General features: G+C 49.8%; 1 protein-coding gene across 1 annotated transcript in view; it reads left to right on the top strand.

Moving 5' to 3' along the window:
- LOC140392034 (von Willebrand factor A domain-containing protein 3B-like) overlaps positions 1–17309 on the top strand; it is a 233774-nt gene that overhangs the window by 150597 nt on the left and 65868 nt on the right. The window contains exon 20 of the mRNA XM_072477209.1: positions 15159–15277. Within this exon, the coding sequence (XP_072333310.1) occupies positions 15159–15277 (119 nt within the window). The remainder of the gene's footprint in view (positions 1–15158; positions 15278–17309) is intronic.

Consider the following 17309-nt stretch of genomic DNA (forward strand, 5'->3'; position numbering starts at 1 on the left):
TGGATCTGGCCAGGCAAACTTTGGCAAAGTGTCCTTTCTTGCCGCAGTCGCTACAGGTCGCGGTCCGAGCCGGGCAGTGCTGCCTGGGGTGCTGGTGCTGGCCGCAGAAATAGCAGGGTAGCCCCCCGGGTTGGACGGGCAGCCACGCGGCACAGGCCTGGGGCACTCTCTGGACGGGGGTCCACGAGGGGAGTCGCGTGGTCTGAGGGGATAGTGTTGAGGCTCTGAAAAGCTACTTCTAAAGAGGTGGATAGTTTTACCGTCTCTTCTAGGTCGAGGGTGCCCTTTTCGAGCAGGCGCTGTCTGATGTAGTTGGACCGGACTCCAGCCACATAGGCGTCCCGGATGGCAAGTTCCATGTGCTGTGAGGCCGTGATGTCCTTGTAGTTGCAGTTTCACGCAAGTACTTTCAGGTCGCATAGGTATTCCTCCAGCGATTCCCCGGGGCGTTGGCGGCGAGTGGTGAGGAGATGCCACGCGAACACTTCGTTCACCGGCCTCACGTATTGCCTTTTCAGGATCGCGGCCGCGTCTGCGTACGTGGTCACTTCCTCGATCTGCACGGAGATTCTGTGGCTCACCCGGGCGTGGAGGAGGCTCCGTTTCTGTTCCTTGGTGACGGAGGGTGAGGAGGAGGCGGCGCAGTAGGCCTCAAAACAGCGGAGCCAGTGCGAAAACAATCCCTTTGACTTCAGCGGCCTGTGGGTCGAATTCCAGTCGATCAGGTTTGAGAGCTGCTTCCATCGCAATATTGTAGCTGATTAAATTGATGCGACCATCAATTCACACGAGACGGAGAGTTGAAGTGAACAGTGGTTTTAATCAGCTAGAACTGTGCCTACCTGCGACTGCTCTGTACTGAGTGCCGCCTACAGGCAGCAGATCTATATAACCCCCCCGAGGGGGCGGAGCCCACAAGGGCATCAGCATAACACAATGTAATGTAATGTAATACAGTGCTGAATGGTTGCCGTAATACATTCACCACACGTTAATTCAGGTAATCTGATAAAACCCGTCTACTTGCCAGAAGCGTTTGCAGAAATCCTTGTGTTGTGGACTGTGGATGACTGAGATGTAGGGTTGGAAACTAGGAAAGCTAGGAGGTTACAATGGAGCAAGGGATTTAATCACTTCTTTATACTCCGACCTGGCAGACTGCAACATTAGGGTGAAAAACCTATGTCTTTGGCCTCCGCCTTCAATTCCAGACCATTGCTTCTGATTCCAATCCTCTTCCCAGTCACTGAAATCAGACTATTCATCAGTTCCTCCATCGAATATGATGACTGTTCCCATATATTTTCCAGCACAAAACCTTTGTGGAAAAAAGTAACCTCAATCCAAGCTATTGGCCGCACTTTCTAATATTTCCTTCTTTGACTCAGCATCAATTATTTGTCATATTTATCCTCTGGGTTGGGCATCAGGCTTAAAGGAGGCATTTAATTTAACGTAACATTATTGCTATTAATATTATCGTCAATGAAAGCACAGAGGAAGTTAGAGCAGTTTATGACCAGCTGCCTCCAACTCGGGGCTATTGGTATCTGCCTTTGTTATGTCTTCTCACCTTCTCCTTCACTGACCCTCGGGCAGACGCACAACAGCAGAAGGAACAGCATGCAGTGGAAGCTAACTTTAAAGATCTCTGCTGGAGCCAACATGGTAACATATGCTCACCGTGGGTTAATGTACAGCCTGCCCCTGGCCCAGAGTGAGCGCGCAACTCTGAGCATCAGCCTGCGTTACTCACGCCCATACCTGTAAACACCAGATGAGCAGTGGACACTTTGGAGGATGGAGCCAGCCACCTGGAACAGGTTGTGTTTCGTGAGTCTCGAATGCACGAGTCAGGAGGAACAAGTCATGGTGCCAAAAGTAATAATAGGGACACGCTGCTGGATGGACCCATGTGGAGCCGTTAGTGATAACTCTTTGTCAACTACTGCGGTGAAATCTGACGAGCTGCTCAGTGGGTACGGAGCATGTTCGTTGTGCTCGGCAATGTACCAGATGAAAGAGAAATTGAACCCAAACTCTTCAGGAACAAAGGAGAACAAAGCAAGTTGTTAAAATAGCTGTTCATTATTACGATGCAGGAATGGACCATTATATATGAATGTACAAATGGGAAACTTATAAACTAACCTAAAAGGAGCAGTGCAGAGGAATAGCCTTTTACTCCTTAAAATAAAGATCTTTGTTTGTGGTAATCTTTTTGAAGGAGTTTTGTGAGGGCCTTGAAGAATCCAGCAGGAGTTTTAAGGATACAAAGTAATAACATTTACTTACAATAACATATATATATATATATATATATATATATATATATATACAGCAGCAACTTCCCTTGCTGCACACTCCTTTCTGCTGGTTCCAGACTGGCCAGCTTTATTTATACTTGGAGTTTACTAATGGTTTCTCCGCCCCCCTCATTGGGGAATCTCATACTCCCACAGGATTGTGGGATTGTCATTAGTCCCCAGCCAATGGTAAGCAGGCAGGTTATAACATCCCTCCCCCCCAAGTCCAAGGAATCCACCGAAGACCCTGGCGAAGGAGGGCGTCGGACTCGTTTTGCCGCAGGCCGGACACCATTTGCACGCGGCGCTGGATCAGGCGGCGTGTAACGAGACGGAGACCGGCGCTTCCGTGATGAACGGCGTAACGGTTGTACATCCACGGCCCGTGGACCCGAGGATTCCCCCTCTGACGCGTCCTGTGTCTCCATCTCGGAGCCAGAGTCTGCTGTCTCCGTCATGTCAGCGTCTCTATCTTCATTCGGTTCTGTAACGACCTGCACAGGCTTCGAGTGAGGCACCAGTGGAAGATTGTGAGGACTACCTTCTCTTGTCTCTGGTCTCTGCGGCTGTAGAAATGAGCTCCGGGGGCGGGGAATCTTTAGAGGGGACAGTCTTCTGGACCGAACGTGGTCTACATGTTTGCGCTGGAGACGACCCTGGGCTTGCACCTGGTAAGATATAGGGCCCGTTTGGCGAAAGATTACGCCAGGAACCCATTGGGCACCCCCAGCAAAAGTCCGAACGAACACTGGGTCACCGGGCGCAAACTGCCAAATCGGCCGATGCCGAGAAAATCCCTGTCCCTGCCGTTCTTGTGTGCGGCGTACTTTTGCGCCAATGTCCGGGAAAACCATACTAAGGCGGGTGCGAAGTCTCCGGCCCATTAGGAGTTCTGCGGGAGCTACCCCAGTCACCGCATGGGGGGTGGTCCTATACGAAAACAAAAAGCGAGCCAGTCTCTTGTCCATTGATCCGGAAGACTGCTTCTTTAGGCCTCTTTTGAATGTTTGCACTGCGCGCTCTGCCAACCCATTTGAAGCCGGGTGGTAAGGGGCAGTGCGGATATGGCGTATGCCGTTCATCTTCATGAACCTCGCAAACTCCTCACTCGTGAATGGAGTGCCGTTATTCGTGACCAGCACCTCGGGGAGGCCATGCGTACTAAAAGACAAACGCATCTTTTCAATTGTTGCACAGGACGTTGTCCCCTGCATCTTATGCACCTCTAGCCATTTAGACTGGGCGTTGATTAATAGAAGGAACATGGATCCTTGAAATCTGCATGCAAGCGTGCCCAAGGTCGCCCTGGCCATTCCCAGTGATGTAGGGGCACGGCCGGCGGAAGCTTCTGATGCTCCTGGCAAATGGAGCAGTTTTGGGCCACCTTCTCAATGTCGGTGTCGAGGCCTGGCCACCAGACATAACTCCGGGCCAACATTTTCATTTTGGTCACACCTGGATGCCCATTGTGCAAGTCTCCTAGTATCAGCTCCTGGCCTTTTTCCGGGACAATCACACGCGTCCCCCACAAGAGGATGCCGTCTTCCACGCTGAATTCTGACAGCTTGGAGGAAAATGCCCGCAACTCGCCTGGGAGCTGTCTATGCTGCCCACCATACAGGACTATATGCCGAACCTTTGACAGGACTGGTTCCGTCTGGGTCCACTCACGGATCTGTGATGCCGTGACAGGCAAGGTGTCCATAAAATTTAGGGTTACAACCACCTCACCGGTCGTGGGGGTCGACATGGGCCGGTCGATAAAGGCAATCGGCTCAGTGCGTCGGCATTTGCTATCTGCGTTCCTGGTTTGTGCTCCAGAGAATACTCGCATGCAGCAAGCAACAAAGCCCAGCGCTGGATCCGTGCGGAAGCAATGGGCGGTATTGGCTTATCCTCTCTGAAAAGTCCCAGCAGAAGCTTATGATCAGTCACGATAGTGAAATGGCGGCCATACACGTACTGGTGGAAGCGTTTCACCGCAAAAACCACTGCCAGGCCCCCCTCCTCGATCTGCGCGTACTTTTTCTCCGCTGCAGTCAATGTGCGGGAGGCGAAAGCTATCGGTCACTCGGCCCCGTTCTCCATCTTGTGGGACAGGACGGCCCCTATACCATACGGGGATGCATCACATGTGACGAGCAAAGGCTTTCCAGGATCATAGTGGGTTAGTAACCCAGACGACGACAATTGTTGCTTTACCCGCTGGAAAGCGGTTTCTTGCGGCTGACCCCAAACCCAGGTGTGATTTTTCTTTAGCAGAAGGTGCAACAGGGCCAGCGTAGTTGCCAGATTGGGGAGGAACTTCCCGTAATAGTTTACGAGACCGAGAAAAGAACGAAGATGCAAAGTGTCAGTTGGGGCGGGGGCCTGTTGAATCGCATGCACCTTCTCTGCGACGGGGTGCAAACCTTCGCGGCCCACCCAATAACCTAGGTAGACTACGTCCTTTGCCTGAAATACGCGCTTTGTGCGACGTAAACGGACTCCAGCCTCCGAAAAGCGTCCAAGGACAGCCTCCAGATTTTCCAAATGTTCCTGCTCCGACGTCCCTGTAATCAAAACGTCATCTAAGTAGACAGCAACACGTGGTAAACCTCTCAAAATGCCCTCCATAACACGTTGAAAAATAGCGCAGGCAGAGGATAGGGCAACCATGTATATTCATATAGGCCCCGGTGTGTATTAATCGTTACATATGGTCGGGAAGCAAGGTCCAGCTCCAACTGTAGGTAGGCGTGACTCATATCTAATTTTGTGAAGGAGAGTCCGCCTGCAAGCTTCGCGTAGAGATCCTCTATGCGAGGCATTGGATATCGGTCGAGTTGGGAAGCCGTATTCACTAAGTTTATAGTCGCCACACAAGCGAACTGTGGCATCTGGCTTCATTACAGGTACAATTGGTGCTGCCCAGTCAGCAAAACGGACGGGCCTGATAATACCCAAACTCTCCAAACGAGTGAGCTCCCCTTCTACCTTCTGGAGCAAGGCGTAAGGCACCGGGCGAGCCCGGAAATAGCGCGGCGTGGCTCCTGGTTCAACTTGGATACGGGCTACGGCCCCTTTTATTTTCCCCAAACCAGGCTGGAATACGTCTGGGTATCGTCCTAGCACCTCAGTCAACCCTTCAGAAACTGTTTGGAGGATGTGCTGCCATTGCAACCGCAAATGGCACAACCAGTCCCGACCCAACAGGCTGGGCCTATGGCCGCGCACCACGATAAGTGGGAAACGCCCCTCCTGGCGTCCATAAACAACAGGGGTCATTGTAGTTCCTGCAATGTCCAGTGGTTCCCCCGTGTAGGTGGCCAACCTGGCCTGTGAGTCGGTTAATGTAAGGGTCTGTATACCCTGCTTGATGCGGGCAAATGTCCTCTGGGTGATCACAGAGACCGCTGCGCCAGTGTCCAACTCCATCTCAAGCGGGTGACCATTGACCCGTACTGTCACCTTAATGGGGGCAACACGGGGAGGTGCCACACAATGCAGCTGCAGGCAGTCGTCCTCCGTCTCCACGTCCTCAGGAGTAGTCGCTGCAGGTTCACCCACATGGAACGTACGGCCCCTGGACTGGTCCCAGTTTCGTTCGGAACGATGGCGCCTCTGGCGCCCCCAGGACCGGCGTCCGCGACGGGGTCGGCGCCTACAAGTCTGACACGGACATGGCTCCTCATCCATTGGTTCTGGAGAAGGCTCCCTTCGGGGAGGAATGTCTGACGACCACTGGCGTCGGTCCGGACGTTGCATCGCCCAAGGTACCGCAGGAGTGCGGGGGGATGTTTTTGGACGGAGGTGGTTGCGCCCCAAGGCATGCACTTCCATTCCCTGTAGCTCCTGCACTCCTCGTTCTGCGCTCTCTCGGGACAATACTATTTGAATGGCCTTTTGAAAAGTCAATGTTGGCTCAGCTAACAACTTTCTCTGGGTGGCCGCATTGTTAATACCGCAAACCAAATGGTCGCGTAACATTTCTGACAAGGTCTCACCATAGTCACAGTACTGCACAATCCTGCGTAGCCTGGATAGAAAGACGGCAAGGGATTCTCCAGGGGTCCTCTCAGCAGTATTAAACCGGTAACGTTGGACTATCGTGGATGGGGTTGAGTTAAAATGTTGCCCCACTATATTCACAAGTTCATCAAACGTTTTGGTGTCTGGCGCAGCTGGGTACGTAAGGCTCCTAATCACCCCAAACGTATGCGGGCCGCAGGCGGTGAGCAATATGACCACCTGGCGCTCGTTTTCGGTGATATTGTTTGCCCGGAAATAGTAACGCATCCGTTGTGCGTACTGGTTCCAGCTTTCCAGCGCAGCATCAAAAACATCCAAACGTCCGTACAGAGGCATGGTATAATAGAAAACAACTTCCAACCTGTATCCAACAAAAATCCAGGGAGGTGGCTTCAGCAGTGTAGACAGCTATTCACTTTAACCCTCATCGCCAGTTTTGTGAGGGCCACGAAGAATCCAGCACGAGTTTTAAGGATACAAAGTAATAACATTTATTTACAATAACATATATATATATATATATATACAGCAGCAGCAACTTCCCTTGCTGCACACTCCTTCCTGCTGGTTCCAAACTGGCCAGCTTTATTTATACTTGGAGTTTACTAATGGTTTCTCCACCCCCCTCATTGGGGAAGCTCATACTCCCACAGGATTGTGGGATTGTCATTAGTTCCCAGCCAATGGTAAGCAGGCAGGTTATAACAAGGAGGAAAGCATATAAAATGCTATACAGTGCATTAGTATACATGTCAATCATACCCTGTGTACAAACTGAAATATTTTGAGCCAAGACTTGTGGGTGAGGGAGTTTTCCGCCCTCATTTTCAGCGGGGGGGGATGGCGACGGGGCGTAGAATCGAGGGAGGGTTCCAAGACAGCGTTCACGTCAGCGTGAGTCCCCCCCCCGTCCCCGTCCCCCCCCCGGCCAACTACACCATGGGGTCTCATCTGGGGCTAAGTCCTGTGGCGGGAGTGGGAAAGGAGTGTCATGATATACACCAGTATATCATGGTGCAGATACACACACACTGATGGACACACAGCAAGACCAATCAACATACACAACACCGCAGCCAATCACCAGTTAGAGCACACTCACTATGAAGACAGGGGGCATCAGAGTTCCCGTTCATTCGGGATGCAGCCTCCTACAAGGACAACTTACAGCACAGGTCCTTACCATGTGCTGAGTGCATAGACTGGTTAGGACAGGCATAGGTCTTTAGTTTAATCTAACATCGTGTTAACCCACAGTGAAAGTATGTTCAACATTCTAACTTAATAAAATAGTGTTACACTATTTTAAGTGTTGGTGGCCTGTATGTGTTCCATGGATCCAGAACACCCAACACATCATGATACCAGGAGTTGAGGGATATTAGAACTTCTTAGACCTACCTGCAAGTGATCTGCCTTCCACCAGCATACAGCCATCCTGCAAAATGGACAGCGTCCGTCCGCCGCCGCCGCGCCGCATCACCGGTAACCTGGGGGCCAACTGGAAGATATTCGAACAACGCTTCCAGCTCTACCTGGAAGCCACAGACCGGGAAGATGCCTCGGACACCACGAAGATCGCTCTCTTCCTATCCACGGCCGGGGAACATGCCATCCACATTTTCAATTCTCTCACCTTTGCTGATAATGAAGATAAATCAAAATTCAAGACGGTCCTCCTCAAGTTTGACAGTCACTGCAACATCGAGGCGAATGAAAGTTTCGAGCGCTATGTATTCCAACAGCGTTTATAGGGTAAGGATGAACCTTTCCAGTCCTTTCTCACCCACCTCCGCATCCTTGCGCAGTCCTGTAATTACGGGCCCACCTCCGACTCCATGATACGCGACCAGATCGTTTTCGATGTTCAGTCGGACCCCCTACGCCAGCAGCTCCTCAAGGTACAGCAGCTCACCCTAGCGACCGCCATCGAGACCTGCGTGCTACACGAACACGCCACTAGTCGGTATTCCCACATCCAAGCGGCTGAAATGGCGCAGCAAGGTCCCCGCGAGGCAGAAAGGGCCCAAGCAATCGAGCAACTCCAGGGCCTCAGCCTGGATGAGGGCGGCCATTTTGCGCGCTTTTCGCAGACTCCCGCACTTGTGCGCACCGAACGAGGGGACAGCGACGTCATCGAAGTACTGCGCAGGGACGCACCACGTATGGCCGCACCGCGCGCGTGTCGCAGCGAACGTGCTGACGCTAAAATGTGCGGCAACTGTGGCAATGCCCTGCCAAATCCCGACAATGCCTGAGATGTGGCAAACTTGGACACTATGCTGCTTTATGCAGATCAGCTCGGCCTGCCAATTCATATCGCTCTGGCCAGACTCGCAGGAATGTCTGGGCCTTTCAACCCACGGTCACCGGGTCCGATGCGGACCTACTACTCGATATTGACACCGAGGACCCGAAGACACCTTTTCGAATCGGTATCGTTACAAAAAACAGGGTGTCCCCGAAGCAAAGAATCCAGCCTCTATGGGTATACAGCATCGATCCATGAGATGAGTGGTGTGCCACCCTTACCGTCAACCGGTCCCAAATACGATTCCGCCTGGACACTGGTGCCTCCGCCAATCTCATTGTGCGGTCGGACCTCCAAAGCCTTGGTGTCAAACCAGCCATCCCCCCATCAGCCTGCCAGCTATTAGATTATAATGGCAATGTCATTGCTGCCAGCGGCTCGTGTCAGCTCGAAGTGACGCACAAGTCACGCAAAGCCATCCTTCCCTTTGAAATCGTGGGCTCCTCGAAAGCCTCCCTGCTTGGCGCGCAGGCATGCAAGCTGTTGAACCTAGTTCAGAGAGTTGACTCTCTCTCTCCTGCCGACGCGTCTGCCTTTCAGGACACTGACTTCAGGGCGCAGCTCGACGCCATTATCAACCAGTACCACAAAGTCTTTGAGGGCATGGGCACGCTCCCGTACACCTACAAGATTTTATTAAAACCGAATTCCACGCCTGTGGTGCACGCACCTCACAGGGTCCCAGCACCTCTTAAGGACCGCCTCAAGCAGCAGCTGCAAGACCTCCAGAACCAAGGAGTGATTTCAAAAGTAACGGAACCGACCGACTGGGTCAGTTCCATGGTATGTGTAAAAAAAGCCTTCCGGCGAATTGAGAATTTGCATTGATCCCAAGGATCTGAATCGCAATATTATGAGGGAGCTTTATCCAATTCCCAAGCGCGAAGAGCTCACATGTGAGATGGCTTGCGCCAAGCTCTTCACCAAACACGACACCTCAAAAGGATTCTGGCAAATCCAGCTCGATAAATCCAGCAGGAAACTTTGCACATTTAATACCCCCTTCAGCAGATATTGTTACAACAGGATGCCGTTCGGGATCATATCTGCTTTATGGAACAAATGATGGAAGGCATTGAAGGTGTTCGCGTCTATGTCGATGACATAATGATTTGGTCCACCACCCCGCAGGAGCATGTTAGTCGCCTCCAGCGCGTATTCAAACGTATACATGAGCATGGCCTCCGCCTCAACAGGGCCAAATGCTCTTTTGGTCAGACACAACTCAAGTTCCTCGGGGACCACATCTCCCAATTGGGTGTGCAGCCGGATGCGGACAAGGTAGCTGCCATCACAGCTATGAAAACACCAGAGGACAAGAAGGTGGTCCTCCGATTTCTGGGCATGATCAATTTTTTAGGGAAATTTATCCCTAATCTCGCCTCTCATACCACGGCTCTCAGGAACCTGGTCAGGAAGACGACAGACTTCCAATGGCTCCCTGCCCACGAGCGCTAATGGAGAGAATTCAAGGCAAAACTGACCACGGCCCCAGTCTTAGCTTTCTTTGATCCAGCAAAGGAGACCAAAATTTTGACTGATGCCAGTCAATCCGGCATTGGGGCCGTGCTCCTTCAACGTGATGAGGCCTCATCATGGGCCCCCGTTGCATATGCGTCACGTGCGATGACCCCCACAGAGCAGCGTTATGCGCAGATAGGAAAGGAGTGCCTGGGCCTTCTGACCGGTGTGGTTAAGTTTCACGATTATGTCTACGGACTTCCTCAATTCACCGTCGACACTGTCCATCGCCCGCTGGTTAATATAATACAGAAAGACTTGAATGATATGACACCTCGCCTCCAGCGTATTCTTCTCAAACTCCGGCGATATGACTTCCAGCTGGTATACACCCCAAGCAAAGACCTCATCATTGCTGACGCTCTCTCCAGGGCAGTCAACACTCCATGTGACCCAGCGGGATTTGTCTGCCAGGTTGATGCCCATGTGGCATTCGCGGCCTCCAATCTACCTGCCACGGATGAACGCCTCGTCCAAATTCACCGCGAGACGGCGGCTGACCCCTTGCTACAGCGTGTCATGCGCCACCTAATGGACAGATGGCTCAAGGGCCAATGCCCTCAGTTCTATAATATCAGAGATGATCTGGCGGTAGTAGACGGGTTTCTTCTAAAACTGGACCACATTGTCATCCCGCATAGCATGCGCCAACTTGTCCTGAAACAACTACACAAGGGCCACCTTGGCATGGAAAAGTGCCACCGACGGGCCTGAGAGGCTGTGTACTGGCCCGGTATTAATGAGGACATAGCCAACACAGTGCTCAACTGCCCCACTTGTCAGCGCTTCCAGTCGGCCCAACCATGTGAGACCCTGCAGCGCATGAGTTGGTCACGTCACCATGGACCAAGGTGGGCATCGACCTGTTCCACGCGCTGGGTAGAGACTATGTCCTGATCGTGGACTACTTTTTGAATTACCCGGAGGTGATACAGTTGCACGACATCACCTTGTCTACCGTCATTCGTGCATGTAAAGAAACATCTGCTCGACACGGCATCCCGCTCACCGTTATGTCGGACAATGGCCCCTGCTTCGCCAGCCAGGATTGGTCCAACTTTGCCACGCGGTACAATTTTGCCCATTTGACATCCAGTCCCCTGTACCCCCAATCCAACGGCAAAGCGGAGAAGGGAGTACATAATGTCAAACGGCTCTTATGCAAGGCTGCCGGTGCTGGGTTCGATTTCCACCTTGCCTTGCTGGCCTATCGCTCCGCCCCGCTGTCCACTGGCCTGACGCCAGCCGAGTTACTCATGGGTCGTATCCTGAGGACGACGGTGCCGTCCATCCATGTCCCAGACCTCGACCACATTCCGGTCCTTAGCTGGATGCAGCTGTCTCGTGCACAGCGCAAGGCGGCTCATGACTCCCGTGCAGCTGATCTCCCTGCTCTGGCTCCAGATGACAATGTCCGCGTCCATCTTCCGGATGGGGGCTGGTCTGCAACCGCTGTTGTCCTTCGGCAGGTGGCCCCCGGCTCGTTCCTGGTTCGTCTACCGGATGGCTCTATTCTGCACTGCAATTGACCCGCCCTTCGTCTCGTTTCACGCTCGGCACGTGATCCTCCACTGTCGCCTCGCCCTCCTGCTGACCCTGCCACGGACCCTGTCACTCTGCCTCCCCTGACTCTGATGCAGTCCAGCCCGCTCCTGAACCAGCGGCTCTCGACCCACCCTTGAGGCGGTCAACCAGAATTCGTCGCCCACCTCAGAGACTTAATTTATGAACTTTGCGGACTTATAGACTCTCTGAATTGTTTCGTTGCTTTGTTTGATCGTTTCCCTGGTTTGTATATAGTGTTGATCTCGTTATTCTTGTTGCATACTGCTTCTCTGCACCAGGCACCTTCCCATGTAAATAGCTTAGTTCTCATGTACGTAGTCCTGTAAATATGTCTTCGCACCCCACACGTAGTTGGGAACATTCTCACCATACATTATTTATTGCCACACACATACATTCTTTTATAAAAGGGGGGATGTCATGATATACACCAGTATATCATGGTGCAGATACACACACACTGATGGGCACACAGCAAGGCCAATCAACACACACAACACCGCAGCCAATCACCAGTTAGAGCACACTCACTATAAAGACAGGGGGCATCAGAGTTCCTGCTCATTCGGGATGCAGCCTCCTACAAGGACAGAGCTTACAGCTTACAGCACAGGTCCTCACCATGTGCTGAGTGCATAGACTGGTTCGGACAGGCATAGGTCTTTAGTTTAATCTAACATCGTGTTAACCCACAGTGAAAGTATGTTCAACAGTTTCTAACTTAATAAAATAGTGTTGCACTATTTTAAGTGTTGGTGGCCTGTATGTGTTTCTCGGATCCAGAACCCCAACACATCAGGAAGAATGTTTCCTGCTGTGGAGGCCTGCAGGAAACTGTGCCATATCTTCCGGCCCTTGGCTCGTTAATTATATGCCTGGGGTTTCACACTGTATTCCGTGGCAGGACGGGCATGATGGCTTATGTTCCACCATCATATTTGGCACCATATTGAACAGATACCCAACATCACTGACCCACCATTGAGAAAATAATATGGACCTCCTGAAAAAGATTGATCTCCAGAAACACATTGGAGTTGGAAGATGGATCTCATCGACGACACTGAATCTTACAGGTCCATCTCTAGATGCCATCTCCACCTACTGCTGTAGTGTTCTGCTCTGTGGTTTCAATGTTGCAGTATACCTGCTTTTATCCCTTTGTACTTGGTTGTTTGCATTCTATTCCACACCCCATTGACTTTTGCGAGCCTCTGCGGTGGTATTACTGTCGATATATTCCTGATTTTAATCCTTTGTGCGTGGTTGTTTATAATGAATTTCACATCCCATTGAATCTTACGAACATCTTGATTTTCAGCTGGACTATTTCAAAAGAGGCTCAGCTTTGTTTGTTTTTAAACCACTTCACGGCCCATTAATTCTAAAGTGCTTCCTCTTTTCAGCAGGTTTCCTGTCTGAGTACTTTTTTTCACAGTGAGCTTTTCTTCTACACTGAAGTGCTTCCTGGAAAGAGCAGGGGTGCAGCCTGAGATTCTTTCTTTTAAGAGTGGGCCTTTTTCAGATGCCTGAACACCATGCCTGCATTGGATGAACTTTTCCACCACAGAAGCAGCTGGCCGCACTAAGACATTGAAGTGCAAGGATTTCTCACTGAGGACCTTCTCGCAGAAATTGTTGAATTCTTGGGATAGATGTGATGTCGACACCGGGAGAATTGTGCCCAATGAATTTAATGTGAAAGTCACAAATATTCTTCTGATTTTTATGATACATACATTGACTAATATATTATTGTATGTTCTAGTTCTGTAATTATATATTTAGAATTACATAAGGTTTGAATTTTAACCATTCTGAGGTTGGAAAAGAGTCAATCTTCAAAAGTAACGCCAGTCTCTCAACCTCCAGCATTTTCGTTTTTTGTTCTGAAGAATGAGTAAAGCTATAAAAGTGAGTAAGATTGAAGACTGAGTATTTGTGGGGAGGTGGTGGTGCAGTGGTATTGTCACTGGACTAGTAATGCAGGGACCGAGGCTAATGCTCTGGGGAACTGGATTCGAATCCCACTTTGGGAGATGGTAAAATTTGAATTCAACAAAAATCTGAAATTTAAAAAAGTCTAATTGTTTCTCACTGTTGTCGATTGTTGTAAAAAAAAAACATCACTAATGTCCCTTAGGGAAGGAAATCCGCTACCCTTACCTGGTCTGGCCTACATGTGGCTCCAGATCAACAGCAATGTGGTTAACTCTTAAATGCCCTCTGAAATAGCCAAGCCGCTTCAATGGCAATTAGGGATGGTCAATACATACTAGCCCACGAACGACTGTAAAAAAGTGAGAATAAATGTAAATTCGGATCTGTGGCTGTAGTAAACAGTGATCAAGAAAGTTTATTTTCCAGAATTTTGACTGTGAGCATCACCACAGGAAATCACCTATAGAGGCAATGGGGGTGAGTTTGAGCCCACACTCTCTACCTGTGAGAAACTCAGTACGGGCTCAAAGTCCAGAGAGAAACGAAAAACCGTGATTCTCTCCAGCGTGATTGGGTTTTGGAATTTTCACCCCCCCCCCCTTCCGGTGGAATACTGCGAATCTCATCGCGGGAACTTTAAAACATTAGCATGCCGTTAGCGAGCAGTCTCTCCATTCCCGCCCCCCCGCAGGGAATATTCAGAGGCGACGCACCGGCATCATTAATTTGGCCAAGTGTGAGGCACCTAAGGGGATCGATCCCTCTAGACGCGCAGAAGTAAGTATAGAGCCCGGGGGTAGAGGGACATGCCTGGGTAGTGCCAACCTGTGCCTGGGCAGTGCCAGGCGCAGAGCCTAGTGGCAGCCATCATGGGGGGGGGGGGGGTGCGGGGGCTGTGTATATGTGTGGGGGTTGGTTTGTCCACGATGAATGTCGAGGGGTGGCAGTCAGCCCCCCTAGACCTCTGTGATATGGGCTGGGGGCAGTTAGACAGCAGCGCTGGTTGGGGCGCCCCGATCTGTTTGGAGCTAGTTCCTGGCTCGACGAGACCCCACCCTGCCAGAGTGATGGCGAAAACCACGCCCACTCACTTCGTTTCGGCGAAAAGGCTCAAAATTCCATGAGAAATCCTGCCGATGTGTCAATGGGATTTGCACCGTTTTTCTTACCGGAACTGACACTTCACCATTTTTGGGTAAGGTTCCACCGTAGAGTTTTTACAACTCGGAAAGAGGCCCATCGGACCATCATGTCGGCGCCGATCATCAAGCACCTATCCACTCTCATCCATTTTCCAGCACTTGGCCCATTGCCTTGTGTTTTATGCCATTTCAAGTGCTCATCTAAATACAGATTTGTGTTTTTATATTACAAAGACAGAAAAATAAATGAATGATGGAGAAGTGTCTTCTGAACTGACCTTTTTCTGTAGATATCACTTTTAAAATAATAAACTATAGCTTAATGTATTTCCGTTTGAAATGAATTCTGTTTTCATTCAGGTGTTGCCATTAGCTCATGTGAGCAACAGCAAGAAGCAGATTACACTTATTAATCCATTGGGCGTGGATCTGGAAAACTACAAACAGAGACTCTTCCAAGCTATCCAGTCCTATGAAAAGTAAGCAGTCAATTGGTGAGGTGTTAGTATTTCCATAAATTATCAACCAGGTAATACGTGGGAAGAACTGTTCAGCTCCAGGAGCTCACTGTCCCCCTCAATCCTTTCTACAGGAGCAGATCTGACATTGTTCTACCATGTTGATTGCCCTGCTCTTTATTGAGTCAACAATCAATCCAATGTTTGTTAACGTCTTCAACTTCCATCAGCAGTTACTATTACCAAATGGGAATCTGTCATTGAAAATGAAAAGGTCATTCCTTTTGTCATGTTGAGCCCTGAGCATTCTCAGTTTATAATCATAGCTCAGTGTTTTTCTAACTTCATTTATTTGTGTAAAACAAATGTGTAGGTTAAGGAATTTGGTTCTTTTACTTACGTTTCTGCGGTATATTCTTATATGGAATTTGGACTGGAGTTCCTTTACCTTGTTTCATAGCTCCGTGAATTTAAAATTATTTTGATTGTACTCTCTGAACCCTTTTCATGATATTTTCTTGCATTATTCTGGCCCCACCTGGACACAGAATGTGATGCTTCCCAGTCCCGCTGCTGAAGCAGCAATTACCCGCTTGGTACATTTGTGCCCTATTGAACTTCCCACAGTTGACTGTCATTTATAATGCACATCAGGCATCTGGCTTACTGCTGTGAACACATTAAAAGGCTCAAAATGCTGTATTTCTGATTTAAAGGAATTCTAATAGTTTACAAAGGAGCGAAAGAAATGCTTTGTTTTATTTTTAAAACGTTGCTTTAGAAAGCCAATACAGTAAAACAGGTTGTAGACGAGTGATGGACTAGTGGAACACAAAGCCCATTTGATAGCTGATGAAATGGGGGTGCCGCTGCTGGAGATGGATGCTTGACTTGGAAGGGCATCATGCCTGCAAAGTAGTGGTGAATATCACGAGCAATTTTCACACATAACGCTTGGGAATGGATCTGGAAGGAGGTTACAGACCTTAACAAAGCCATGTAGATAAGGCTATCCAATCGTACTGTTTGCCAAAAAGATGGTGAGGTATGTGAGATGCCAAGCTGTTGCAACATTTAATGCTGGCTCACCCCAAGCCCTAACACAGCCGTTTAGCTTTTTCATTGCTTTCCAAGCATACCCGTACTCCAGTAGGCCACATGTCCAAGGTGCAGCTTGCTAAACTTGGCATATGCACGTCATCCAGAGGCCCTCTGGATGATGGCGCATATGCTACGTAACGAATGGTCACAAAAATATTCAAGTCATTCCATTTATTTTCACTGGAGAAAAGAAGATTGAAGCAATTTATGATAGTGTTTCTCAAATGGGCAAAATGTACAGATGAAGTCGACATAAGTGGCAGTCAGTACGCTCTCCCTGTGCCTGTGTGGGTTTCCTCCGGGTGCTCCGGTTTCCTCCCACAAGTCCCGAAAGATGTGCTGTTAGGTAATTTGGACATTCTGAATTCGCCCTCTGTATATCCGAACAGGAGCCGTAATGTGGTGACTAGGGGCTTTTCACAGTAACTTCATTGTTAATGTAAGCCTACATGCGACAATAAAGATTATTATTATTATTTAACTTTTGACAGAGGGCATAAGACTGGTGTATACACTAATATAAATAACCCCCAATAGAAAGTGCTGAAAACATTGCAGGTGTCAGGCAGCTTGTGGGGAAGTGGACACGTTACAGTTTCAGGTCCAGATCCTTTGTCAGAATGTTTTTACAAAGGAATTTGAATGAATTATCCACCCCTGAATGTGCACTACATGTGCGGCCTTTTGCTCTGGTTTCAGACCTGACCTGACCGGGATCACACTGATCCTTTCAATGACCTGACTCAACCCGTTGAAAGTCCTTCCGGTTCATTTCAACCTGCCAGCAGCCTTCGGAATCTTGCCTATCATGAGATGTTCCCAACTCTCTTGATCCGCAATACATTCACTTTTTTCCAGGCCCTGCCTATTGGTATCAAGGACAGACTCCGAGCTCGGCTTAAAGTCCCACTCCCCTTGATCTTTCTTTGCTTGTCTACTCGCTTTCCGGGGC

Source organism: Scyliorhinus torazame, chromosome 15 (genome assembly GCF_047496885.1).
Source record: "Scyliorhinus torazame isolate Kashiwa2021f chromosome 15, sScyTor2.1, whole genome shotgun sequence".
Classification (NCBI taxonomy): domain Eukaryota; kingdom Metazoa; phylum Chordata; class Chondrichthyes; order Carcharhiniformes; family Scyliorhinidae; genus Scyliorhinus; species Scyliorhinus torazame.